We start from the raw sequence: 27,626 nt of genomic DNA, 5'->3' as shown, positions 1-27,626 counted from the left end.
GATCAGTACAAGAGTGGCTCTGGTTCTGTGTTTCAGTCTTTTTCAGGCATTTCAAGATATTTGAAGGTTATTGAAGGATTGTCAAATAATCTACATGATAAAGCCACTTCAGTGATACAAATTATAGATGCAGACAATCATTAAATGCAGATGCAGACACAACCCTCTTTTTTCCTATGTAGTTATCCCTTTTTACAATTAAGAATAATTTCAACCTTTTTTTTAATTTGTTGTCAGTATTTGTTTTTAATTAAACGGAAGAGAAAGGTATTCAAGAGAAATATCAGAAACACTCCTTTTCCTCTTAGTAGCTGTGTCTGATTGACAGCAGCTACCAGATGAACTCTGGAGAGTCAAAACAAATGTGGCCACATGTCTAGGGCAGTCACGTGTTGTTAGCAGTGGTGTTGAAGAGTAAGGCCGCTTGCACACTGCCTGCGTGACGTGTGCGTGACCTTTCTGTTGCGTGTCTGTTGCGTCGCAGTTGTGTGGAGTTTTCTAAGTCTTTGCACACCAGAAACGTGTCTGACGCGGCGCTGCTGCCGCTAGCCTTGTCTGTACACATGTATGTTTCTCAATGATAAAATGAAATAATCTTCGACTATATACTGATTTGATAACAGCGAAGACAACGTTGGCAGTATTGACAGCAAAATAGGCTACAGAATATTTTGTTCCGTATTGACAGGTGCAATATTTGAAAATCGATAATTATTTATTTTAATTTTTTTTTAATTACATTTATATCTGCATTTATGTTTATTACGTATTCTATTTTGCCTGAAACCGCTAAAAGAACACGGTTGTGTGTTGCTTGAAAAATTGGCGGCGGTGCTATTCATGGCATGCACTCGTCTTCGGTACGGCTCGACACGTGCGTGTCACGCAGGCAGTGTGCAAGCTCTGGTCCTTAGGCCTCCTGCCTAAGGACCAGACCTGCAGCTTACCGTACATTTGCAGGTAAGTTATCATGCAGTTTATGTGCTGCAGCTGACCTGCTAATAAGCTACTCTATCAAGCCTGCAAATTGAGGTTAGCAGTGCACTTTTACCCCGTTAGAAAAAAAGAAGCTTGTTTGGACTCTCATTCAACAAGCTAAGGTGAAGGACATGTTGTTTGTAAGTTATGAAAACGAGACTTTAGCAGGAAAGTGTGTTATGTTGCAGGCAGATGTCTTGCCATAACTTAACAAGGTTTAAAATGAAGGGATTATATTTATGGGAACAAGGTCCCTATCTACGTATACCAGAACAGTAGTCCCACAAATTAATGCTAAAATAGGGGGCGCCTTCATGAATCCAAAAACGTTTTCCCTTTTGGTTTCTGTTTTTTACTCAAAGTTGAACACCAAAAAAGTAATTTACAGAGCAGATATGTAATGCTGTTCAGGCTATAACTAGCAATTTCATAAATGAATCTTCTGTTTATTAACTCGAATAATCAATGAACTGATGAACCAATTTCTCTTCAAAATGTCTTTTAAGTTTAAGATGACATATTGTTTTGTCTACGTTTTGACCAGCAGTCCAAATAAGTTATATGTCATAGAAGAAGACTAAGTCAATCAGAGGATTATGGCATTTATTCTTCAAAACATGAATCAAAAGGATCACTGGACTACCAAAATAGTTGCCCATACATTATCTCTCAATCAATGAATAGACTAATCGCTGCAGCTCTACATGCTGCAGCAGAAAAAGAACATGCAATGCAGTCAGTGTAACAAACATGAATATATTTTTGATAAAAACTGCAAATCTGCTCAGTTGTCCTACCCATTTTAGATTCTGCATCCAACTAACTAAAGATGACATTTGAATTTAAAAGTGATGATTTTGGCCCCGGTTATCTATGAGGTACAAATACATTTGTATTGCTTTGAGATGGAACAATTGCAGTAAGAGGGTACTGGCAGATTTAATGACAAAAACTAAAAGGAATACAAATTGCTTTGGAACATTAAAGTGGACATTATTCATTTGAATGGTGGTAGTTTATGATAATGATTGTGTGTGACTGAAACAGGAAAAGACTCTTGCTTTCCCATTAACTAGATAGTAACTCACAGTCTGGCACAGTAAGCTAGTTTTATTAGTGCAGGGGAGGCTATAGACAACAAATATATTATATTTAAATAATTCACACAGGATTAAAATGAGTTTAAAAACCTTTGTTCTTGGGATAATAAGACCTGACTGTAGAGGAACATAGATGCCCTGATGTTTCTAAAAATTGGATCTGCAGACACAATATTCTGTCATTGTGTTGGGCCGTCTGAGCAGACTGAGCAGCTTTGTGTTATACACAAGGCCGCTCTAATTCTCTTTCTTCAGGCTACATTTCTTTGTTTTCTCCTCGGCCGGCTGACTCGCACTGGATGCTGCTGCTTTTGTTTCTGCAAAATATAGACAGATACATAAAAGACTGAGGGACAATAAGTGAAAGAGTAAGGCTGCCCTCCTGGGATTTTAATGGAGTCTTGCAGATAAACAATGAATAAATATTTGTGAACACGTTTCATTAATTCAATGTAGGGATGGTTCTTTCTCCAAATGATGAGAATAGTATACTCTTGTTTATGTAGCTTGGTGTTTAACTTCATAGACACAAAGGTCATGATATACATAAATCCAGTTGGCTTCGGAGGAGAGGTAATAGACAGTGTGTTCGTCCGTTCTAGAGTAAGCTGAAATCGTTAGCATGTCCGGCTAAGTATCTTATCACTCTGGACTGCGTTGGCCGTCCGACTGTCCAGGAAAAATGCAGGTCTTTCGATTCAGTTGGAATGGGATTAGTGCGTTTAGGCACTAAGGGTTGCCATGGGGGGGACCTGGTCAAACGCAGAGGTTGTGAGATAATATTAGTCTCATGTGAATCCGCATTTTTGTGATTTGGGGTTTGTATTGGCTTCATTGTCAATTAAAATGGATCATTTGACACAGCCTTGACATCATATACATGAAATGATGTCAATAATTTGAGTAAAATAAAGACTTCACTTTTCCTGTGTAAATGCGGCATACAACATTGGGGGGTCATTTCTAAATCACACAAGGTCCCCTGCTAATACTAGTCCTGTGGGATCAGCGCTCTAGCAAGTAAAATAAACTCATTGAAACTAAAAAAGCAAACAAATAGAAGTCCGCTGGAAACATATTAAAAGGGAGTAGAAGTTGCTTGCCCTTGGCCCTCACCCTGATCCTTGGTCCTTCCAAGTGTGACCAAATATGTATATTTACCCTAAATTTTCATTAAATATTCACAGCTGTAGTCTACCAAATTTGTCAAACTCTTTTAGTTTTTTTTTCTCGAGGTTTTGATCAAAATGAAGGTCCTAATTTAATTGATGATTTGAAATTAAAAGAATGAAGAACTAACTGGGAGCATGCAACTCCGGAAAATGGCATGACATAATCCGCCAGAAAGATGACCTCTCACTCTGTCTCATATCCACTCATATCCAGTCCACTCACAATTGAACGGCAGTGTTACAGATTACATCAATTTGTGCGTTCAATATCGTTTTTACATTATTGCTTTGTCCTTACACACATTAAAACATCATAATATATAATCAAGTGTAATAGTCACAGTTATGCCTTTGTTTTATATAAACATGATGTATAAAGTGTTAGGCAGTCATCTGTTGCTACAAACTATATTTTCTTGATTACTAGGTCCACTACATTTTCCACTTCCGTATAAGCAGCTTCCCAAGCTATTTCAGCCACAGCCCAGCGCTCTGTGATGTGTGGATCAAAGCCACTTCATAGAGGTTTTGACAAGCCATGATTACATGACACCAAGTCAAGTCTGCTGAACTGTTTAACATTTCTAAATAAACCCTGCCTAGTGAATGGATGAGTCCCCTGAGGCAAAGGATTCTTGCGTAAACGTGGCTCTTTTGACTCTACCTGCTTGTGCGTTGTTTTGTTGTGATGAGCGATCTGCTACGTTGGAGAGGGGGCACTCGAGTCCATCAGCAGCTTCTAACAAACTCTCCCTTGAGAACTCTGCAGGGGGCAGAGAGACAAACAGAGGTTGAGATGAAGGTGAAAAGAGATATATGTAACCAAGGAAGAACAAATACACCACACAATGCTCCTATATTTTCAGTATACATTAACAGTAGCATGTTATATAGTCATGCTGAGTAAATTGAAAAGGCTGATCTTTTGAAGCCACCACCAACTGAACCTGTGTTAATGGTCATCGATTGGTTTCCCCCAGCTTCCCCTATGCTCTTTTCATCTAAACTGAGAACTTAATTAGCAGCCATAAAGCAATCCATAAAAAGACAGTCATCTTGTAACGTTGGAGTACGTGTTGTTGTTGTGTGTCCCAGTGAATTAGAATGAAAATAGATAACAAATAATACATTTCAGCACTTCAGAAAATGAGCCTCCCTGATGCATTACTGCTGGGTATATGTTAAATGTGTATTTTCTGTACTCTGTGACCAACATTTCACTTGCCATTAAAGTGAAACCTTGGTGTGAGCTGAAAATCAGTTTTTCTCATTAGATGGTAATGTGTTTCGCAAAATAAGGAGACAACATCGGCTATGGTGGCACTTTGAACCATGCAAGCGTTTTCATTATTATTGTATTATACGATTATAGTATGGTCTATTTGCTCTATATGGAGTGTGTGTCCTGAGATAACTTCTGTAATGATTTGACATTAAATATAAATAAAAAACTTAAATTTAAATTTAAATTAATGGAATAGTTCAATTATTCACTTTCTCGCAGAGAGTTAGATGAGATGATTACACTACCAAGTACGCAATATATGAACCCTAAATATAAATACACATTGTTTAGTGTACAGACATGAGAGCAGTATCAATCTTCTCATATAACCCTTGGAAAGAAAGTGAATAGGCTTATTCATCAAAAGTGTTCCTTTCACTGTCTCTTTTCTCCAAGCTCTTTGATTCACTTTTCTTAATTCTCCTCTTTCTCCATAAAGCTATCATCTTTTACATGCATTCTTTACAGACATTTTCCTTCTTCCTACCTCATGTACTTTACTGCTCCAATGTTCAATGCCCTTTCTTCATACCCTGTATTTGGCTTAATCTCTTCCTCAATATTATTCCTCAACCTCTCCTCCCTCTTTTTCTCTTCTCATGGTGCCACACCATCCATTTTTCAGAGGTCATTGCAACAACCTCCTTATCTGTCCTTCTTTATTCCAGCATTCTATTGACCTCTTGTGTCCATATCATTCATGGGCCATTCATATTACGAGCTCACATTGACTGACATGCACAAGTAGAACGTGTGTTTGCTCTAGCACCATGCTTAAAGTATAGGCACAATTTTGAGGTACTTGTACTTTACTTGAGTGTTTCTTTTCTCTACTTCCTACTCTTACTCCAGAACATTTCAGAGGGAAATATTGTACTTCATACTTTTGTAAGTTGCAAGACCAGATTCTACTCACTACCCCATGATTGCCTTAAAGTGCTCATATTATTCTAATTTTCAGGTCCATAATTGTATTGAGAGGTGGGACCAGAATAGGTTTATGTGGTAAACTTGTAATTGTAACTTATAATGTGCACAAAAAGATATGTAACACATAACAACAAAAGGGAAAAGTCAAAACGTATAATATGAGCACTTTAAGGAAAAACACATGAACATGAACATGGAGACCTCATACTACTCCACACATCTACAGGTAGGGTCTAATTTTATAATAACATAATTTTAAAGCGTTTTGAAGTACATCTGCTTGAGGATAAGTCAGTTGTAGGGTTGTTGCTGAAATAGGCAGCTGCAATACAGTCGGCATGAAATAAAATCCTCTTCTTCACAGTCTCCAAACGTACCCTCCATTTGGCAGCGCAGTTTCTCAAAGGCCCCTGCAGTGGGCTCATCGTCGTGGGGGAGCTCCTCCCCGGTGGGAGCAGAGTCGGGGCTGGGGCGGTCCGACAGGCAGCTCTCTGAGGAGCACTCATCCCCAGCTCCCTGCTGCTGCATGTACAGGTGGTGCTCTACCATAAACTGCAGCTCTGGGGGGAGGGAGGCCAAGATAGGTGAGAGAGGAGCAGGGAAATGAAATATTGAAGAAAGAGCTAACAGGAGAGGGAAGATGAGAGGTGGATTGGAAGAAATAGTGGAATGTGAAAAGCACAGAATCATTGCAAAAATGTTGGAAAAGGAGGACAGGCAAGAAAGAAAAATGGAGTGAGATAAAAGGGAACCGATAGGAGAAAAAAGAGAGGTGAAGACTTATAGAGCAATGCAGCACTTCAAAAGAATGTTGTAGGAAATATTAAATGAACATCCAGCAGTGTTTGGAGTTTGGGGGCAAGTACAGATACGTCAGAGTTGGGAGATTATTAGTTTAGTCGCCTTCCTCGACCTCCTTCATTCACGGTTTTATTACTCTTAATCTCCTTGTACTGGGAAACTAAAGCGATTATCGCCTGGTTTACCTCTAGGAAGTGACTCATCACAAGCGGAGCTGTTTATCTATGAAACTAATTGAAGAATAAACTTCCTAGCCTACAAAAATTTCACTTATCTTCTCATTATTGTTCCCTTGCTTCAGTTTCTTTGCTGGAACTTAATCTCTGCTGTGCTGCATAAATCATTATATTCTGTATTTGTGTGTAAGTGGATTAAAGTAAGATTTGCATTGCACTGCAGTAACAAAAACAGCCTAGAGAAATAATCAGATGCTGAAACACTTCTCAGAGTCTATGTGTGCATTTTGTTTTTTACAGTTGTGCTTAATACTTTATTTAGATGGTGCACGACCCCAACTGTCACACAGATCCGAAATTTAGGATTATGAGTCCTTGCTGAGACAAGCGCAGGACTGAATGGCTTCGAGGTTGAAATAGGACACTTAAGGGAGAGCAAACTTCTATCATTAGCTCAGCTACTTCACCATCAACAGTATGTGAGCCTTTTCAAAAGTTTGTCTTAACAATACTGACCTGCAAAAATGTATACACAAAATAAACATGATAATGATGATGACTCTACCTTTCATTGTCGGTGTTCCCTTTTGCCCTTTTCGCCGTTGTCGAGGAGAATTTAATAGCGCTGCCTGTAAAACATCAATGTTTCATATCAGCTGGGCAGAGAGCACTAACATATAGAGAATTAAAAAAAAAAAAAGATTCACATAATTCTATTTCTGTAAACTTCTTCCAATACTATAGAACCTCAAAGAACACAAATTAGATTACCTTGTACAGCTGGTTTGGGAGACGATCTTCATCTATTTCTGTAAGAAAGCAAATAATCTGTTAAGAAGGCCTACTGGACACAATAAAACAATTAAAATAAGGGGTTTTAAAATTAAATATAGAATAGAACAGGCAAACATTGTGCAGGTTTGACACTGTTTATAATTCACAGATGACCTCTTCGCTGGAGCTGGAGGCTGCTGTGTCTCCGGACAGAGTGTATATAAGGTGACCTCATGTAACCCAGATGGTTATCTGACACACTACAAGCTAATGCAGTAAGTGCTCAATTTTTATCAAGCTTGACGGGCGGAATTATTTTGTTTTTGTATTCTCCACTCTCATTTATGAATAAAAACAGACAGATGATTTTTGCTAACAAAGTGGATGATAGACCACTCTCATCTTCTTTCTAATAGACCCCCGTATGCAGCCAACTGCTGGTGATAGATAAACAATACAACACTGTTTATCCAAATCCCCTTAAGAGAGTAGTGTGTAACAGAGTTAGTGTGTAGCATACTGAAGTATTGTCTGGAGCTGAGTTAATTTGCAGTCAGTAGGCAGTGTATTAGGTAGAAATATACCTAAAATGAATGCAATCTATAGTTTTTATTTATAAATTTTTTATTATAAATGCCTCTAATGGAACACTCAAGCAATGCATCTGGTTTGTCCATTGTAATTGTGACATCCATGTAAACTGAAAATCTAATAGCATTAGTAAAAAAATAAACAACAGCGATGCAATAAATTCTACCTTCATGTTGTGTTTCTAATATTTTGTCCGTCCATTTATATTAGCATAGGTTAAATAACAGAAACACTTCTCTGTTTCCCCACCATCATACAGTTGAACATCTCTCTAAAAAAAAACTGAACATTTTAACCTTTATGAAGGTAGGATTTACTGCAGGATGGTTTTTGTAAGCAGGACTCATGGTTCTGCGGGGGGCTTTATGCAGAGCTTTCACCGTTGCCTTTGTAAGTGGCCTGAGGTTGATACTTGTGCGCTGGTGTCTACGTTGTTCTAGCGTGTCTGGTTAAGAGAATAGCATAGTCGGCATGTGTGTATGCTGGGGAGAGGCTGGTTCAGTGAGTGAAAGCGTGACAGGGATTAGCTTGGGAGCAAGTATCAACTCTAGAAGCATAGTGAGAGAAACAAAGTGTCTCTCCTGTGCTTTCTGACCACAGTGGGAAAGCGGGAGCAGGAAAAGTTATCCCTCTCCTTGATTTCATGTTTATGGAGTAAGAGAACCAAGAATGCGTTGCTACAAAGCCATGGCCAAGCAGACCAATCACAGGTGCTGGTTTATGCATAACGAATTCATGTGGTTACATTTTTTGAGAGGTGCACAACACGCTACAGTGTAGGGTACCATAGGTACACCTAAGTGTGTACCTATGATTTAAAGCAGGATCGTAAATTAGACTGCATTAGTGTTAGTTAATGGCTGGTAACTGTGTGTATTTTACTACAGTGTAAACATATACAACGTGTGTACACATACTGTGCAGAGATTATGGTTGTTTAGGAGAACAAGGAAACTCCAACATGATACTACACTATCATCTGTATTCAATATGTGAAACATGACTCTGTGTGTGGTCACTATATGAGATGAATGAAATAGAAACAAAACATCACTTTACTGGAGTACAGTGAAACCATTATCAGTGATCAATAGTGAGGTCTTTGAACCTGCATCCAGCTCTGCATTTCCAGCATTGGAACTTTTTTTCTAGAACACCACCTTGTTGCTTGGCAACCTATGCATCCCTAGGCACTAGGAAGATACTAGGAAGGCACTGTGTGAGTGTGTGTGTGTGTGTGTGTGTGTGCGTGTGCGTGTGCGTGTGCGTGTGCGTGTGCGTGTGCGTGTTTGTGTGTGTGTGTGCGTGTGCGTGTGCGTGTGCGTGTGTGTGTGTGTGTGAGCATGTGCATATATTATTTCAATTTAAAAGTATGTGCTAGGCTGTTCAGAATGCCAGTGATGTGCTTGTTTTTTTAGTATCTCTCTCTCTCTCTCTCTCTCTCTCTTCTTTCTTTTTCTCTGCACCAAACACAAACCCACTGGTGTTTAAAAGCCTGAAACAAAAGTCATTACATTTCATATCAAGAGGGACTTATATTCATGCTGTGCATTTTTACAGTGATGCTTGAAACTGAATCTTATTTTTAGCAAGGTTCATATAACCATTATGGATTTCTTTTTTAAATCAATCACAGGAAATAGGCCATTCTTGGATTGTCCTTCAAGCAACAGAGTAAAGCTAAAAAGTTTTCTAAACTGGTATTTGACAGACAGCTGTCAAACTAGATCAGTTGGAAATTCCTTCCACCTGCAAAATGTAATCTGAAACATTTTGTGCAAAAAGCGAAAAGGTTGGCAAAAATGTTATCTAAAGAAGACAGCAAAGATCTTCATAATATATATAACCTTTTTGACATATACACTTAGTTTTGTTGCTGTTTAAGTTGTTTGTTGTTCTTTTTTAATTACACTTCATTATTAAATCATTTTTATCATGACATAAAAACAAGTACTGTTCCTCATCAGTCACGCTGGCAGTTTTAATTGCAGAAGTATTGCATCTTGAGTAATAATTTAACACCAGCAGTAACGTCAAAGTAGACACTGGAATTAAAAAAGATGACGTTTTCTTGACCTGGAAAAGATTAACTTAGAAAAAACTTGGCAAAATTTGGCAATTTTAAAGACAAAGACATGTGCACTATAGAATTTATCAGGTGTCCCTGTTGTTATGTTGTCGTGCAAAGGAACAATTTACTGCAGCTGAAGACTTAAAACTTTAACAATGAGCAGCTGTGCTCAAGTATGAAGAAAAAAAAAACATGGTTGTTATTGTTAATAGAAGTAGTAGTAGTAGTAGTAGTAGCAGTAGAAGTAGTAGACATTTTCGCAATATCATTTGGGTCAATAACGGCTAAGAAAGCTGATATTTAGATCGTTTTTTCTGTGTACAGATCCCATCTGTGCTGCAGAATGAGAGAAAAATGCCAATAAAAAAGGCAGTTCCAGCAGTGATGAGTCTATCACTACAACTCCCAGCTGTCTGACACAAAGCCAGTTGAAAACAGAGACAGTCTTCTGACTCCACTTTATTCAGCCAAGCACTCTAATTTAGCTGCCTACTGTAGCTGGTGTTGATTTATATTTTCTGTTATGCATTTGATGGAGAAAATTGAGCAAATCACAGAAATACTTTCACTGTGTGTTAAACTGAAAAAAGTCTACAGAGCGTCATGCATTTAAAAGGGTTGTTTTATCTTGTACAGTTGTTTACTGTCACTGTGCAAAGGGAAAATGAGAGTGGGGAAGGAAAAGAAATGTCTTTCTCCCTTTTTACACAAATAATATTAAGAAGCTACTTTCTTATCATATCAAAGAAAACATTGATCTTCCTCCTTACCTGCAATATATTTGAGTTTAAACATACCAGCTACTAACTGTGTTCAAAAATTAGATAGCATCTCCTCAAAAAAGAAGTAAAGATGCTAATTAAGTTACTGCTGGCAATTTGCCGCTGCTGCTGTTGCTTTAAGACACAATGCCACAAGAAAGTCTGCATTTACTGGAGAAACAACAGGCATGATTGCTCACAGTTTAAGATTATAGTCCATGAACACAAAAGAATATCTCAAATAAATAGTATTTGTCCTCTTTCACTGCAGGGACCTGATCTTGCAATGCTCGATTAACAAAGTGCACAATGTACCAAGAGAGACACTTGAGACAGAAATGAATGTTTGTAACTACGAAAACAAACAAAAAGGGCAATTTCTACACAATGTTTAAAATGTATTGATTTGGTGGGTCAGAGAAAGCAGGAAGTTTGGTGACATCTGTGAACTTCAATAACAACAACAGGATCAGCGTTGTCAACTAAGATTAAAGTTACCTGGTACAGCACAAGTTCACATGCTCCTATAGAGTTGCTTACAAAAAACTTCAGCTTGTAGCTACAAGCTTCTCTACAATACTAGTGGCAGCAGGGCTAGCTGAGCATGAGGATATGTTTTAAGGTTAACCAACAGGGTTCAAATTAAAGGGAGAATCCGTAAGTGGAAGAAAGTTAAAGGTGAAGAAGGATTAGGCCAGCAGTTTGCATGACAGTGAAGAACAGCGATGCACATTTACAAGTATTCAATACATTGATAAAGTTTATAAAGTTGTAAACAATCTGCAATTTGTCCCTCAGTCACAATTGCAGTGCATGGAGTTTTTTTCATTATTGTAAACTCTAAATCCATTTTAAATTGAAAGATAGTGTACATAATGTTCAAAGTATTTTCCTAGGCCATTTTAGTTGATGTCAATAAAAATACCCAGTGTGTGCTGTGTGTCATTTTATCAAAGATGTATGAACTATAACACATTTAAATATGTAGCTTTAATTAATCCCACTCAAATTGCATTGTTGTCTTGATCCAAAAATCAAAAAGACATTGATTCTCCTCTTTAGGGAAGATCAAATTAGATCAAAATTTCTGCTTCCTCATGGTTCAGCCCACATTCTGCATCTCAGTTTTCTGTGGCTGTTCCTCTGATGTGCTTTTGGGGTTCACAGTGCAAAGGGGAGAGCAATCTGCAGAGCATTAAATAATGCAGGGCTCTGTCTGATGTGGGGCACACCATTACTGCACCGGCATAGCTCCTCATCATCATCATCATCCCCATCCCCATCCCCCTACTCTCTGGCACAACCTCCCTCTCACACAACTGTAACTGTATCGAGCTTTGGTTTTCTCTCTGTCTGATTATAAGTTTGATGTTTTTTCAATGGTGTGACCGTCTTTCCCATTCTGTCTTGTGTTAAAGACAAAGACACAGTGAGATGCACCCTAGTATAATAATAATTAAACAAGTCACATAACGTTTCTCTAAAATAATGTTTTTGTTGTCAACACCCATTGAAGGTAAAATGGCCAAAAAGAGATTAGATTAGACTTTTACAGTTTGATTAATTCCAGAGGGGAAAGTAGTTCTGTTACCCTGTAGAATAGACAAGTAACAAAATAGTTTTTCTTTTCTTTCCCTTGCTATTCTGCCATTGACCCTTAACTGGAATCAAATATGAATTCAGTTCAAATAATTTTCTTTTCATGTTAGTCGTTCTCATTTATGGAGGCAGAGCACAACCAAAAAGCGAACAAAAGTTTAAAAAGAATATTTCTGCAAAATACAGGTAACACAATACAATATCAAATGTTGCACTTCCTTTTTTCCTGTAATATTCTATACTTTATCACAGTTTATTCTTTTTTTTTTTTTTTTTTTTTTACACTTTACATGTGATTTCTTTACCCTTTTCTTTAAAGAAGAAACCCTTTAACCCTTTTGCCTGTGATTAACTCAGCAGGGAGGATTGTTAAGGGTTCTCTCAGCACTTTTATTCAGAGATCAAGGTTGACTCTGAGACACTCCCTTCACTGAATCAAACATAGCCACGTGGAATTACACGCAGAGACACAGATTAAGCAAACAAATCACAGACAAAGACCCCAATTTATAATCACACCAAATTAGAAATTTGAACTCTCAGTGATAAAATGCTGTGATTGAACAGTGTCAGTCTCTCCTGGTATCCTCAATGACGCATCAACTCCTCATTTATTTATACAAAACAGAGAACACCACCCTCTGTTTTCTCACCTGGAGCAAATTACACTTGCTGCCCTTTATTCCCAGCTGATTATCTTTTAATTTGGGTCACATTACACACTCGCACACCAAAGTACAGCAGAGGCAGAGAAGATTGCAGGGAGCCACTGGATGACTCATAGAAGAAGATAACTCTCAAGAGGAGCCCTATAGTGTTTGATCATTAATATCCCTTGAGAGGACACACACACAGCGCTGTTTTGGTTGCTCTAGCAGCAGGAAGATTCATTTGGTGCATAACAGACTCATGATGTTGCATCACAGCAATCACAATAAGAGATAGAAATGTCTGGAATATTTTGAAACATATTGTAGCTATGATTGGTATTCTATGGGCCTCTGTACTGTACCTGCTTTAATCACATTGTGGGAACTCATCTCCCATCTGGGAATACATGCGTTTATGTTAGTATTGAGACTTGGTTTAAGGTTGAGGTTAGTCGAGCTGTGTTAAGCAATTATGGTACAAGGATTTAGGTCTCATTTTTGTAGTTTTTTGCAATCACTTATATCGACTACAGTCGACACTTTGTTGACCTGTACTTGCTGACATTTTGGGAGGGGCAGGTCAGACTAGGTAGGACACACAAGTAGTTAGATGAACAAAAAGTTTAGAACAAGCCAACTTTTTTGCATGTACGGTTAAATATGAACCAGGAATTCTGTCTGTTTACAACTGACCGTTTGGGTAATCATTTTCAAATATGTTCAGCTAAGGGAGTGTTTCTTAGTGACTTAGGCCATGCATTTAAAACACTAAGGGTGCAAACAAACGCAGAGAGCTCCGGCAACAGAAGTTGTACCTGGCAAGACATCCGGCAAGACCAAGTTGGCCAATCAAATACATGCTAGCACACAGTCCTACTTTGTAATAGCAACATACAGTGCGGAAAATAAGTATTTGAACACCCTGCTATTTTGCATGTTCTCCCACTTAGAAATCATGGAGGGTCTGAAATTGTCATCGTAGGTGCATGTCCACTGTGAGAGACATAATCTATAAAAACAAAATACACAAATCACAATGTATGATTTTTTAACTATTTGTACGATACAGCTGCAAATAAGTGTTTGAACACCTGAGAAAATCAATGTTAATATTTGGTACAGTAGCCTTTGTTTGCAGTTCCAGAGGTCAAACGTTCCCTGTAGTTTTTCACCAGGTTTGAACACACTGCAGAAGGGATTTTGGCCAACTCCTCTACACAGATCTTCTCTAGATCAGTCAGGTTTCTGGGCTGTTGCTCAGAAATACGGAGTTTGAGTTCCCTCCAAAGATTCTCTATTGGGTTTAGGTCTGGAGACTGGTTAGGCCACGCCAGAACCTTGACATGCTTCTTCCAGAGCCACTCCTGGGTTATCCTGGCTGTGTGCTTTGGGTCATTGTCATGTTGGAAGATCCAGCCTCGACCCAACTTCAATGCTCTAACTTTGGGAAGGAGGTCGTTCCCCTAAATCTAGTAATACAGGGCCCCGGTCATCCTCTCCCTAATACAGTGCAGTTGCCCTGTCCCATGTGCAGAAAACCCCCCCCAAAGCATGATGCTACCACTCCCATGCTTCACAGTAGGTATAATGTGCTTGGGATGGTACTCATCATTCTACTTCCTCCAAACACGGTAAGTGGAATTATGACCAAAAAGTTCTCTTTTGGTCTTATCTGACCACATGACTTTCTCCCATGACTCCTCTGGATCATCCAAATAGTCATTGGCAAACTTAAGACGGGCCTTGACGTGTGCTGGTTTAAGCAGGGGAATCCTTCCGTGCCATGCATGATTTCAAACCATGATGTCTTAGTGTATTACCAACAGTAACCTTGGAAACGGTGGTCCCAGCTCTTTTCAGGTCATTGACCAGCTCCTCCCGTGTAGTTCTGGGCTGATTTCTCACCTTTCTTAGGATCATTGAGACCCCCCCAGGTGAGATCTTGCATGGAGCCCCAGTCCGAGGGAGATTGACAGTCATGTTTAGCGTCTTCCATTTTCTAATGATTGCTCCAACAGTGGACCTTTTTTTACCAAGCTGCTTGGCAATTTCCCCGTAGCCCTTTCCAGCCTTGTGGAGGTGTACAATTTTGTCTCTAGTCTCTTTGGACAGCTCTTTGGTCTTGGCCATGTTAGTAGTTGGATTTTTACTGACTGTATGGGGTGGACAGGTGCCTTCATGCAGCTAACGACCTCAAACAGGTGCATCTAAATTAGGATAATAAATGGAGTGGAGGTGGACATTTTGAAGGCAGACTAAGAGGGCTTTGAGGGTCAGAATTGTAGCTGATAGACATGTGTTCAAATACTTATTTGCAGCTGTACCATACAAATAAATAGTTAAAAAATCATACATTGTGATTTCTGGATTTTTTTTTTAGATTATGTCTCTCACAGTGGACATGCACCTACAATGATAATTTCAGACACTCCATGATTTGTAAGTGGGAGAACTTGCATAATAGCAGGGTGTTCAAATACTTATTTTCCTCACTGTATGTATTTCTACTGTTTACCTGTCACTTGTCTATATATGCTTGCCAACGTGATAGGTTTACATAAACTGGACTTCCTGGATTGTATATTATCTCTCACTAGTACTTGAAGTAGTACGCCCATACAAGCACAGTCCTTTGTGTTGTTTTAATGCAGGGATGTTTTCTGTCTGATTACCTGGAGCTTTGTTTTAAACCTGTGTGGTCATTCTGTCAACTTTTTTTTAAAGTGCACTGTAGGCTGTACTGTGTGTGTGTGTGTGTGTGTTTCAGTGCCTTACCAGGTGAGGATTGATCACTGGATGCCACTAAAGTCGCAGGTGTGGGTCTGCGTCTTCTGATCTGAAAAAGTAGAACAGTTTCATTCTAAAATGACAAAGAATTATGTTGCCTTTCAGGCTTAAAATGTCCTTAAAACCTTAAACATGCAGGTTTTATTTGAAGATCTTTAAGTTTGAAGGGAGATGTTGAAATATTGATTGATACATCTCAAGCACTTCCAGGCTGTAATTTCGCACAAGCTTTGGCCTCTAATGGGTTAGATTGGCTCAACCAATTAAAAGCTAAGCAGTGCACTGAAAGTTGCACATTTTCATTACTCTGCCAACCAAGGATAGTCTAGCCCTGCTCCCTAAGTACGGACTGTATGGCCAACTCAGCATCCATTTTCTCTCATGATGCTGGCAGCACATAACACAGCCTGTGTGATCCATTTTTGGGGTTTGGTTGTCTCTGAAGATGTTGGAGCTGGTTGAGAGCAATGCTGGATCTCACAGTGCTAGGCAGTGAGATCAGCAGGGCAGCCTGCCACCACCTACTTTCTTCTTGGCTCATAACTAGTAGAGTGTGGCAGTTATGGACCGTTCTGCGATAATACATGCAATAACATGCACATTTCACTGAGCTGTGCAGCAGAGAGTCCAAACCTACAGTCAGACTGTTAGAAAGCTCTGCTTGTGAATATAAAAAATATTGTTACATTGCATAACCTTCCTCACATTTAACTGCTACCAGGCCAAAGTTCCCACTACCATAAATCGTCTGAGAATGTGTTTATTAACTCAATTAAGAAAGTTTGATCAGGTACTGTACAATTAGATTGCTATTGAGTCTGATGCAAGCTGAAACTGGAAAGAAGTACCATTGATATACATTTTCCACAAAAATACAACTTTCGTAACATTGTGTAAAATATACTTTCCTCTACATGTAGATATAACTCCACACGAGTCTCTCAGTCTAAGCGCTACCCTTTGAAAACATCTGCATTTTTGATGATTTTATCTGTCGCACACACGATCTAAAATGTATTTTTTATCCCAGGGCTGATGGACAATTTTACAGTTAAATATGTACCGCATAGTTCTGCAAATATCAAATTAGATCAGTTACACATCTATGTCACCTATGTCTCCAAAACTTTGCAACCAAAGATTTTTTAAATAAAATGAATCACTGTGTTTAATTGTCAGCCTCCAGGACCCGGTGATTACATTTCCATTTTATTGCTTCATAAACTTAAAAGGCTGTGATATAGGAATTGAAATCTCTCACACACACGTAGACACACACACACATACACACACACACACACACACACACACACTAATGCACTCTTCACACAGAACTGACAGGGTTGCTGACTACTGCTGGACAGCATGCAAGCTCCAGTCCTCCATGCATCTTTTGTAAATGCTGCTTGTGCACTTACAAAGCTGCGTAACCTCTCCAGTCAGCCATATAGCTTTACCTCAGCCTGCCCAGTGCAGCATCACATTGTAATTTATGAGACATTTAAAATTAGATAGTAGCAGTAAACTCTTTCTATCGAGATGAGAAACTAAAAAAGCAATGTTTTGAGCTGTGCTGTAAGTCTACAATGGAAATCAAAAAGATAGGACTCCTTTTTATTGCAGGTGCATTCAAAGTAACAGTAAAGGTAAAAAGAAAGAAACGACAGAGGAGGATCAAGAAGTGAATTGTTGCCCTTGGCTTCAATGAGCAGGTTTGACTTTGAGGCTTTGCTGTGTTCAACAAAATGAGGACATGATTAAATAACACAAATAAGCAAAAAAAAACATCACTTTAGACGTTCAATAAAAAATATAGATGTCATTGCAGAATATATGGGCAGTAATGATAATGAGCAGTCAGTAGTTGCACAGTTTAATTAGGTTTTCAAACCCTTCATCTTTATTACCTTCAAAACACAACCATGGAGTACAAGAAAGCCCTGTGAAACAGAAGAGGCATGGAGTGGCTTTCTTTTCTTGCAGGCAGAGATGTTTTACTTCTTTTTACACTTTTCCAAAAGATGCAAGTTAGTTTCAGTGTCACCTTCTTGCGGCGCTGCTACCTTCCTTTCTGTACCTGTTGCTAAGTTCTCACAGTCAAAACGTTCGGATTAGGTTGACAAAAACACAGGTAGTAAATTTTTCTTGCATGAAATTGTGTATTGTACCAAGCTACATTTGCACCTATCCAAAGAAAGCACAGTATGTAATGTGACTGCAAATGCATTTAGCACATTCGTTGCAGCTGGTACTCCACATACAGTTGATTTTGGTTTCCAAATACTTAGAACAAGCAACCAAGATGAGGTACTAAATTGCCCGCATGTTGGAATGATAACTTAATTTTTCTGTTCACACAGATATATTACAGTAAAATGTTACGGGTGAAGCAAAACCCAAAGGTGCAAATTGCCACCAACTGATTTAGACACAGCATGGATATACCCTAACACCTAAATGCAACACATTATTTGAAATATGCATATACTGTGGTTGGAACAAAATTAGAGTTATTCTGATTATATTTACAGCTTAAAGTCTCTTTGAGAAACAGTATTAATTTAAGTTATTTGGCATTAACATCTTGCTGAAATAAAAAATAAAAACATTTTTGACTAAACCACAGCAGTCTGAAATCTTTTTCATTGGGCAGGATCAAACTTCAGAAATGACTGGCCCCCACATGGTTTCACTATAACTTTAAATAGAGAAAGTCAGAAAGAAGGTTCTATGCACCTCCATACGTCTGTTACAGCATTTCCCCTTAACAAAGTTCTATATCTGTATCACATACAAAGACTACAAATCATTGTGCTTTGCACTCCTAGCTTAATGTTTAGAGTACCTGTATCATGTTTGTTTTGTTAATTTTATACAGCACTTTGGGACTCAGTTTTTTAAACCTGAAATAGAAAGTTTTGTTTAGTACTACTAATCAATTTCATACTATAAATCCATGTGCTAATATTTTAGCCATGTGTGGGTTTTGTTGCCATTCTAGAAAATCCCCCTCCTGGCCCAACTTAACGCACAATAAGCCATGGCTGTGTAGAACTAATTATCCTTGAGTCATTGTTATTCTTCTCACAAACTCCCTGATCCTTCGCTCACACAAATACCACTGCATAGTGGACAGACTCCACCCTCGAACCACCATGCCTGCCTTTCAACCCACTGTCTGTTTAAAATGCAGTTCTGTCACTTCTCACAACAATGAACAAAAACAGCCTTCAAAAGTGATGGTGGGGCGGAAAAAGTCATGCATGCCTAATAGTCTTGTGTATAATAGTGGCAGCAGAAAAAATACATTTGGCAGGAAGATATAGGTCATGCCAAGAGACACTAACTTGCAGTAGTCCTATTTCGTATATTTAACTTTTGTGTAATCTTCTTTACAGGACTTTTAAAATATGGCATCAAAATCATGTTTTTAAACCACTCTCTTGAATATAAAATGAAGGGCCAGGAGCTATCAAGCTGATAAAGCAATGTCAAGTGTGTTTCATCACATAAACACATTTAAATTTCCATGGAGGTCGATTAAGAGGGTTAGATAGCTAAGAGGGTTAGACAGCTATTTTTTAGGAGTTATTGCTTGAAAAACATGTTGTGTGTTGTTTTGTTCTACTGTATACTTAACAGTATTCTTTATATTTCTTACTGTCCTTTCTGTTTACGTCTGTGTTGTACTTTGAGAGCGAAGGTTACCGGAGTACGCTGATTCTGATTCTGAACGCTTTTCTTAAAATGTGTTATGTTTTAGTCTGTGTCAGCCGATAGTGTGTGTATTCAGCCCGATGAGGAGGTCAGGTTGAGGAGGAGATTTAGATTGAGAGGTAGACAATCACGAAAGCAGCATGCTGCTGGCTGACGCTGAAACCATACGCTTCCACAAGGAGCACACTGTTGAAGCCAAAGACTAGGAAAGACTATTTTTGTTGTCCCACAACACAACTTTTATAAATAAACCTTGTAAAACCTGAACTAAGACACAAAGGAGCGGGCTCGCGGAGAAGTCACCGAGAGATGCTGGAGCTACTTGAAGCACACAAGCAGGCTATCCCTCCTGATGACCGACGCTAGCAGGCCCAGCACAACCCCTGTTAGGTAGGAACGTATACACTAATCCAGGCCAGCTTAGTCTCATTCTCATGTTCAACAGTTGTCTACGCAGGGAGCGGAGACAATATTATTAATGAGCTATGCTAGCCTTTAGTAGCTGTGTTTCTTTGTTGTTTATCAAGCCCAGGTTAGCTTTGGCCTTGCAACAATGTGGAATAACCAAAGTCATGAATAATTGAGGTATCAGAGGTAGAAAAAAGTTTTATAGTTAAAAATGTGCTTTGGGAAATTCTGAGGCGTAAAGCCTTTACCTCCTAACCCTAATTTCCCTTTGAGAAAACCAGTGGTAGTTATGTTAAATCTGTGTTATTGGAGTTGCTCCGTGACCTTCACAAAAACAATGTGTTTGCACCACGCAGCACCATGAATCAGAAAAAAGACATTCAGAACCAGTAAATTGCTGTAGAAATAAAGGTTAAAGAAAAACTTTCCCACCATCTTGTTGGGTGGGCCGATGCAGTTCTGAGCTGTCACAGATTCAGTACAATGCAAGGATTCGCTGTCATTTGAAACATGATATTGGTATTTTTCAGGCTAAAATCAGTGCTCAGCCATTATACATCCTCACAGACTCTCTCATGGTCTCATTTGACTCTGAATACAAGGAATAACTGTATTCACAGGACATTGAAAACCCAGATCATTGACTTCCACTTTCTTTTATCTCTGTGTTTTCAGTCCTCCCTCTCCCTTTCTATCAATCTTTTGTCTTCCCCCTGTAACAGCCCTCTTATCATCTCCTCTCTCACTGCATATCACACAACCAGCTGCACTAGGGTAGCAGTGGTTAGATGCAATGCACAAGCTGTAATTTAATTGCTGTAATAATTGATTTGTGCTGAGCATTACAAAGGTAAATAGCATGAGTTTGTAATACAATACAATTTAGGAGCAATGAGGGCTAATCATTGGGTTTTCAATGAATGCAGTGAAGTTAACTGCTCAAGCCTGTTATTGCAGCAGCTGTGAACCTGCTTAATTGCCCGTACTTGTGCGGACAGAAATCGCACAACATGTGTACAATAAGGAACTGGAATTTGAATCAGTGGGTCCTTGATCTCAGACAGAAGTAGACAAATGCAGGCTTCTCTTTTCATACCATGGGCGTCTGAACCATTGCATGTGGGTGGGCCAACTATTCTGCTTTTCCATATTTTCTGTCATATCTATAATGTTCTAATGTCAGATTTTCATGTTAAATGTGGCCAGAGCTTCATGTAATGAGTTAACTGTATTTCAGAGAAATCATTGTGAGCTAAAACTTTCAGATTTCACACCGTTCTGAAAGCTCTGGTTTCAACAGTTTTTTCTTCTCCGGCCTTAGGCAGAACTGGAGTGTTTTCTTGTTTTTTGTTTTTAAACTACTGCGGTGTTAACATTGTCTCATGTGGTGAAAGATGTTATCTTGGCTCCCATTGTTATTAATTATCCCCAATTCCCACATTACTGTTGAAACATGTCTGGTTATAAAGTATTTCGATCAGAAGCCTTTACCTGTGATATAAAATTTTCGACAGTAGGAAGTCCTGCTATATTCTCGTGTGTTGATTTTAAAGCCAAGGTGCTATTGTACGGTTATCCTCACTAACTAGTAAGTGAGGACCCACCAACATTTATCATACTTCCAAAGCTTATGCTGAAAACTGTAGATTTTTCTGAATTGTAACTAGCAGAATTTATCAGCTGTATCTCTATCTCTGTTTGACTTTTTTAATCTTTCCAACTTAAGGCCTTTACACAGGCCTTTTTTTTTTTTTCATACAATTAATTTGCACATCAACATATTTTTTTCAAACTCACTTTCACACAGAACATGAATAATAAGTGACGTTTTTGTTTTCGGAACGAGGTTGATCTTTCTAGGATTTTTCACCGTAAATAAAGGCATGAGCCAATCACGTCGTGTTGTTTACTAAGGAGGGTCATAATACAACAACTGAAGGCTGTATAAAAGAAAAACTTTATTACTTCAGTCAACCTTGAAGAAGGAAGTATTTACAGAATGTTCTTTCCATTCTTACCTTTCACTATAACTAGACATATGCTACATTCTTCAGTTTATTGCAACTCTTCTACCAGAGGGAATTGCATTCACTCAGAAAGGAAACTCAATGAAATTGCTTAAAGTAGCTTAGAGTTGGCTTCTCGACCCTGTCAGACAGCACAGGGGGACACAGGGCTGGAGTCTCTGGAGATAACAAGATAGGACACCTCTGTTGGTCTGGAGGAGCTGCAGCATTTATTTTTGCTCAAACTGCCAACTGACTAGCTACTGTAAATTCACTTAAAATCATTAGCATTAAATATTAAATCTCCTCTAGTCCAATCCCTCTCTCTTGTCCACTCACACCGCATCTCCCGTCACCTGTGCAGCTTAAGTTAAAAACCCACATTTAGGAACATTTTTTATTTTTGCTCTTATAATTTTGGTTTTGGAAAGCTTGGTTCTTCAGTGTGTGAAGAAACCCAAAGCTTGACAGGTCTGCCGTGCTTAGATACGGTTGTTATGATGGGACAAACACTTCTTTGAGCAGGAGTTTAGCAAGCGCTCAAAAGGCGTTACAAGTTACAATTAAAAATGTAAAGTTTCCCACTGTACAAAGCTAATAAATATAAAGTAATATATCATTCAAAGTATTGAATATCTCCTGGTTAAAACCATATAGTTTTTGTTTATCAGGACGTGATTGCCTTAATGTGCAAGAGATATGCATGGTGTGATATTATATTAGAAACAATCTACTGCACTCAAAAGCTCTTCTTGGATAACAGCCCTCCTGAGGCAATACAGAGTAATGTTATGTTCTCAGTCAAGGACAAAGATGGTCTGACACACCAGCGTAGGGAATATGAGGGAGGACACTGTCAGCCCTGAAATGCCTGTAATAAAAGAACATTACCTCAAAATGTTGAGGTTTATCATCTCAACAATGACTATATTACATTCATCTATGAATGTAGTTTTCTTAAGCAAGTGCCCTTCATCTAAATGATAAGGGCAAGGTGTTCAATACCATATGCCTGTTAGAGTGGGAGAAGGTTTGGTTAGTGAACAACATTGTCTCTGAAAGCTGTTAACAAGCAAAGGACTCCTCTGTTTAATAGAGCACCCCTACCAGGATCCTTGAGGTTTTCAAGCTTGTATTGTTAAGGAGTAGTTTTACATTTTGAGTGACATTTGGAGAGATATACTTGTTAAATTTCTGAGAAGAATGATAACACTCCATTGTCGGCTGAATATGAACCTGGAGCCAGGAAATGGTAGTTAGCTTAGCATAAAGAATGAAAGCATTAGAAAACAGGTAGCCTGGCCCTGTTTAAAGGTAGCGTCTGCTATCCTCAAAGCTCACTCATTTTCATATTATATCTTGTTTGTTTAATCCGTACAAAAACTATGGACTCTTTCTTGCTAAGGCGCATGGACTTCCTAGAGCTGGGTTTGGCAACTTTTTTTATTTAAAGTGTCATTTTATTTAATTTTTTCTATTTGTTAATCATTGTGCCATTTTGTGCTATTTTTTCCAGCATTCTGTGAAAAAGGTAACGACTACTAGCAAATCGGGGGCAGAGTATGCAGGGTCTCTGCAAAATATAGATGGGGAAAAGGTCAATCAAACTGCTGCCAATGGCTGGGAAAGAGTTAATTTGGCTTGCAAATCCATTTCCAACAAAACTCTCTTGCACACTTATTGCTTGTGTGAAATTGTTCGAGCTACCGCGTCTCAATAATTGCAACGTTTGTGTCTAAGGTTGCTGACTCCTGTCCTAGAGTCTTATAGTCTGATGAGGTTGCCAGGCAGCCAGTTGTTTTTGATTAAACACTGAACAAAGCTGGGCTAGCTGTTTTGCTGCTTTTAGACTTAATGCTCTAGGCTAACCTAACCAGCTCCTGGTTCCAGCTTCATGTTTAAATGGACAGGTAGGAGAGTGGTATAGATATGAACAAATAAGCATATTTACCAAAATGCCGAAGTTATACTATCTCTAAAATTGTCAAACAGTAATAAAACATGTTAGAAACGAACTTCTTGTGAGATAAATATCAAAACAATTGCAAAATAATCTGAAAAAAAAGTCTGGAAACTACTGTCCAGGTTTTATCTTCTATCAGGTGCATTAAGTTTGTGCTCGTAAGTACAAAGTGAACTGGAATGCAAGGTCGTGATAAGGGTGGCACACACTGTATCTTTCTGTGAATAAAATTATATGTGTGTGCTGTTGTTGTGAGGGTCAGAGCTCAGGGAGGCTGTTCTGACCGATGTGCAGGCCTCCACGGAGGTTGGTTAACCATGTTTGGAGATGTCAGGTTGCAGAGATTACTGAACCATGGGTGAAGCATGGCATGACAGGTATTACTGTGTTTGCAAACAGAGACAAGTACATACTACACACACATTTCCTTTTTGTGTTTTTTTTGTCTACACACACACACACACACACACACACACACACACACACACACACACACACACACACACACACACACACACACACACACACACATGCACACACAAGCATATACTGTATAAATCCACTTGAGGTCCTTGCTGTGCAAGCTCAGGTCTTAGAATAAATAAAACATTTATCCTGAAAGGTGAAGTCTCAATGGCAATAAGCCAAGCTTTGGCCATACTTATTGAGACTGAGAGCTAACAACTCTTGAGTTGTTACAGAAGAGGTAAAGGGAATTAGAGTTGTATACAGCCAAAAGGAGGCCTGTCTGCTGGTGAAGAAGAGTAGGTAAACACTAGGCTGGAGGTGCTTAAGATCCTGTATTAAATGGCTGCAGCCTGGGATCAGACAAGTGGCTTAACAAATACAAACAGTGGACACAAACTCTCTTACTTGCAGACACAAAGAGGACAGACAGGGAAACATGAGCAACCTTTAGTATGTCTGTTATCATTCACAGATGTAAAGAGACAAAGAAAAAGAGAGACAAATGGGATGCAAGGATGCACTCAAAGACACAGACACACGCACAATTAGACAAACACACTTCAAATAAATGTACTACAGGTACCAATTTTACAGACACAGTGTCCATACTATCACTTGGCAAATTACACACAAACAATGTTTTGTTCAAACAGCACACAGAGCTCCACAGAGGCACACACTAATACGTTTCAGGCCTGAATAATCACGCCAACCAACCTTTATGTTCATCTGCTGGCAGTTTCATTAAAGTTATAATCCCAACAATTTCATTCCTGGTTAATATGATGATGCTTGTGGTTACCATAGAGACAGTAAGTGCCATTTGATACTAAAGATCGCAGCTTTCTTATTTATTCACTAACACAGCTGTAGAGCTGCTCAACAGTAGGTACGCATCCGTAAAAGAAAACGAAGCATTGCATTGAGGGCTTGTTGGCAGAAAGTAGTGTACATGCCATGGATGCTACTTTTTTGTTCTACTGTAGAATATGTGACGGCACATGTAGTGGCTAAACACTTGAAGACTCTAATAAAATGGCGGACTGTAAATATGCACTACATATAGGGAGGGATTTTGTACACAGCTAATGAGATAAATCTAAAAACAGTAATGCCTGATTACACGAAACATTGTTTTTTGGTAAATATCTTGTAGGCACTATGAATAGCTAGATAGATCGATGGAGTGCTTTATTATTACCAAAGGGAAATTGCAGTATCACAGTGTAGCAGCGACTTCACATAAATCACAAAAACTAATGAGATATGTGAGAAACAAATATAAATAAAAAAGGCCAAAAACAATGATATGCATTTGAGTTAGAAGGCATATCCTTATCTTAAGTTTTTTCATTTAGTATCTTAAACTATATACGAAATAATTTATTTACACCCCTCTGTGGTCCAACCCATTTTTTCCAATCTTTGGGTTGCCTGGTTTCCTTGTATAATAATGCTTGTATATTAATTGGTAAAATAATTGGTTCATAGCTGTGATACAACAATATACAACAGCTATTCTTTTTGTACAAAAAGTATTCATATCTGAGAAAAAAAACATTAAACAAACAGCTAGTACCAAGGGTGTGTGTGTGTGAGCACTTGCTCATCTGTACACACACTGTTACAGGGCGTTACAGTCAACAGCACTACAACTTTTCAATATGTCAGTCCCTTTATGAAATTGAGTTGCTTCTTTGTTTTATAAAAAAGGTCAGTGTTCAGTAAGTCAGAGTTGTTCTCCTGTCTATGTGGATGAAATGATTTCTCTTGCAGGTAGCTCCAGCTCAGGGGGAACTTAGAGGAGGACATTATGGAGTCTTATGATTACAGTACATTCTGCACATGAAAAGTCTGCACATTCAGTTCCTCACATCTGAGCCTCACAAACTTACTTGCTCATACCATTAGCTCTAGCATTACCTTTGACCACGCTGTTCCCGAACCATCCAATGAAATGACCTGACAAGGCAAACTCACATACAGTACACACACATGCCCAAGGAAGTCCTCCTAACATCTCCTTTTAGTCGCAGTGGGGAAAAGAGTAGCAGCAGAAAGAGAGAGAGAGGGAGAAAGAGACATATAAACAGGGTGTAGGCCTATGCGGACGCATGCATCTTTGCCGGTTTTACTCAAGGCTCATTTGTTATTAATGATCTCTACTGCTAATGTTATTTTATTAAAAACAAGAAAATAGGACACAGTTTTTCACTTCATTATCTAAAGACAGATGAATTGTACCCATTGTTTTTTTTGTTCTTTGCTCTTTTGTCTCTGATAGATGTTGAGTTTTTAAGATCCTAAAATAAGTGATAATGTTTATCTTTTCAAACTTCCTTCGGTGACAATTTGCTTTACACCGAGCCACATCATTTAATCATGTACTTTTGTCAGTAGCTCACTGCTGTGCAGTGTATGCAGTGTGTCACTCTAACCAAAACAACACCATGCCCCCTGGAGACACATCCATACACTGCAACACCCCTTTCTAACACTGCTGAGATTACTATGTCTAGAATAAGAAGAAGAATCAATCACTCATCACAATGACTTTAGCCCTGCATTCAGAAGACACAGCATGCTTATTAGGTGCAGGGGGTAATTCAAAACTGTGAAAATGTTGTTCTCTCTAAAGCAGCAATTTGATGTCAGACTGTACTCCAGCATGTTGGACACAGCACACTGCGCTTTTTATTCCAGTTGAGTTGCTCAGCTATGCCAGAACCCGCTTGCTTTGATGACTGGAATAAATGTTTCCCAGTTTTCTTTTGTGACAAGTCTTAATTCTGATCCTTCTGAAATTCATTTCACAATAATCTTTCTTAAAGACCAATAATTTCACTGATGCATTAAATAACTCTTTAAAAGCCTGAGTTCCACATCATCCAAACCACCTCCTCCTTCTTCCCCCTTGCTTCTGTTCCCCTCTCCCTCCTCCTCACCTGTTCAGCTGCCTCCGGGTCCAGGTGGGTGTCCAGTAGGGGAACGGTGAACTGTATCTTCCTGGGGCTGCCGGTGTCCATGGTGGCTCTGTCTGTCAAAGAGGAGGACAGGTCGAAAAGGAGGAGGAGGAGGGAGAATCCGTACGAGAAAAAGACTGTAAAGAGCTCTGTGAGGGTGGCATAAAATAAGTGGGCTTCAGCTTAAGAACAACTAAGATTGTAGTATAGTTTCTGTCTGCCTATCTTCTGCTCTTTGGTTATCTTTTAACACACTTTTCCCTGACAACCTAGCTTTTTCTTAGCACCTTGTTTGTTTCTATCCTCAGCACCTGCTGGTGTCTCTATCCCAGCTTCACTCTCCTTCCTCTCTTTCTCCCCCAGCTCTCAGTGCTGAGGCAAGGGCATTCTGGACTAGGAACACCTCTCCTTCGCTCTCATTTGCTC

The 27,626-nt window shown here is 38.9% G+C and overlaps 1 protein-coding gene across 1 annotated transcript; it reads right to left on the bottom strand.

Annotated features, from left to right (window-relative positions):
- Window positions 1-612: 612 nt before the first annotated feature.
- On the bottom strand, window positions 613-27,594 carry LOC117943045 (protein phosphatase 1 regulatory subunit 1A-like). The gene is made up of 7 exons (XM_034868937.1): window positions 27,183-27,594; window positions 15,664-15,724; window positions 7,214-7,251; window positions 7,008-7,071; window positions 5,843-6,025; window positions 3,915-4,013; window positions 613-2,395 (listed from the first exon to the last, which is right to left on the bottom strand). Exons 1-7 carry the CDS (start codon window positions 27,261-27,263, stop codon window positions 2,316-2,318), a joined length of 606 nt encoding a protein of 201 aa, XP_034724828.1. The 5' UTR covers window positions 27,264-27,594; the 3' UTR covers window positions 613-2,315.
- Between the last annotated feature and the right edge of the window lie 32 nt (window positions 27,595-27,626).

Source organism: Etheostoma cragini, chromosome 4 (genome assembly GCF_013103735.1).
Source record: "Etheostoma cragini isolate CJK2018 chromosome 4, CSU_Ecrag_1.0, whole genome shotgun sequence".
NCBI lineage: Eukaryota > Metazoa > Chordata > Actinopteri > Perciformes > Percidae > Etheostoma > Etheostoma cragini.
Note: the sequence above shows the minus strand (reverse complement) of the source record. Positions and strands in the feature narration are given on the sequence as shown.

Coding starts and splice junctions, on each gene's coding strand:
- LOC117943045 (XM_034868937.1), bottom strand. CDS start 27,263: ATGGACACCGGCAGCCCCAGGAAGATACAGTTCACCGTTCCCCTACTG. Junction 7,252..15,663: donor CAGTGATCAATCCTCACCTG/GTAAGGCACTGA, acceptor GCTTTCTTACAG/AAATAGATGAAGATCGTCTC. Junction 6,026..7,007: donor GGGAACACCGACAATGAAAG/GTAGAGTCATCA, acceptor CCCTCCCCCCAG/AGCTGCAGTTTATGGTAGAG.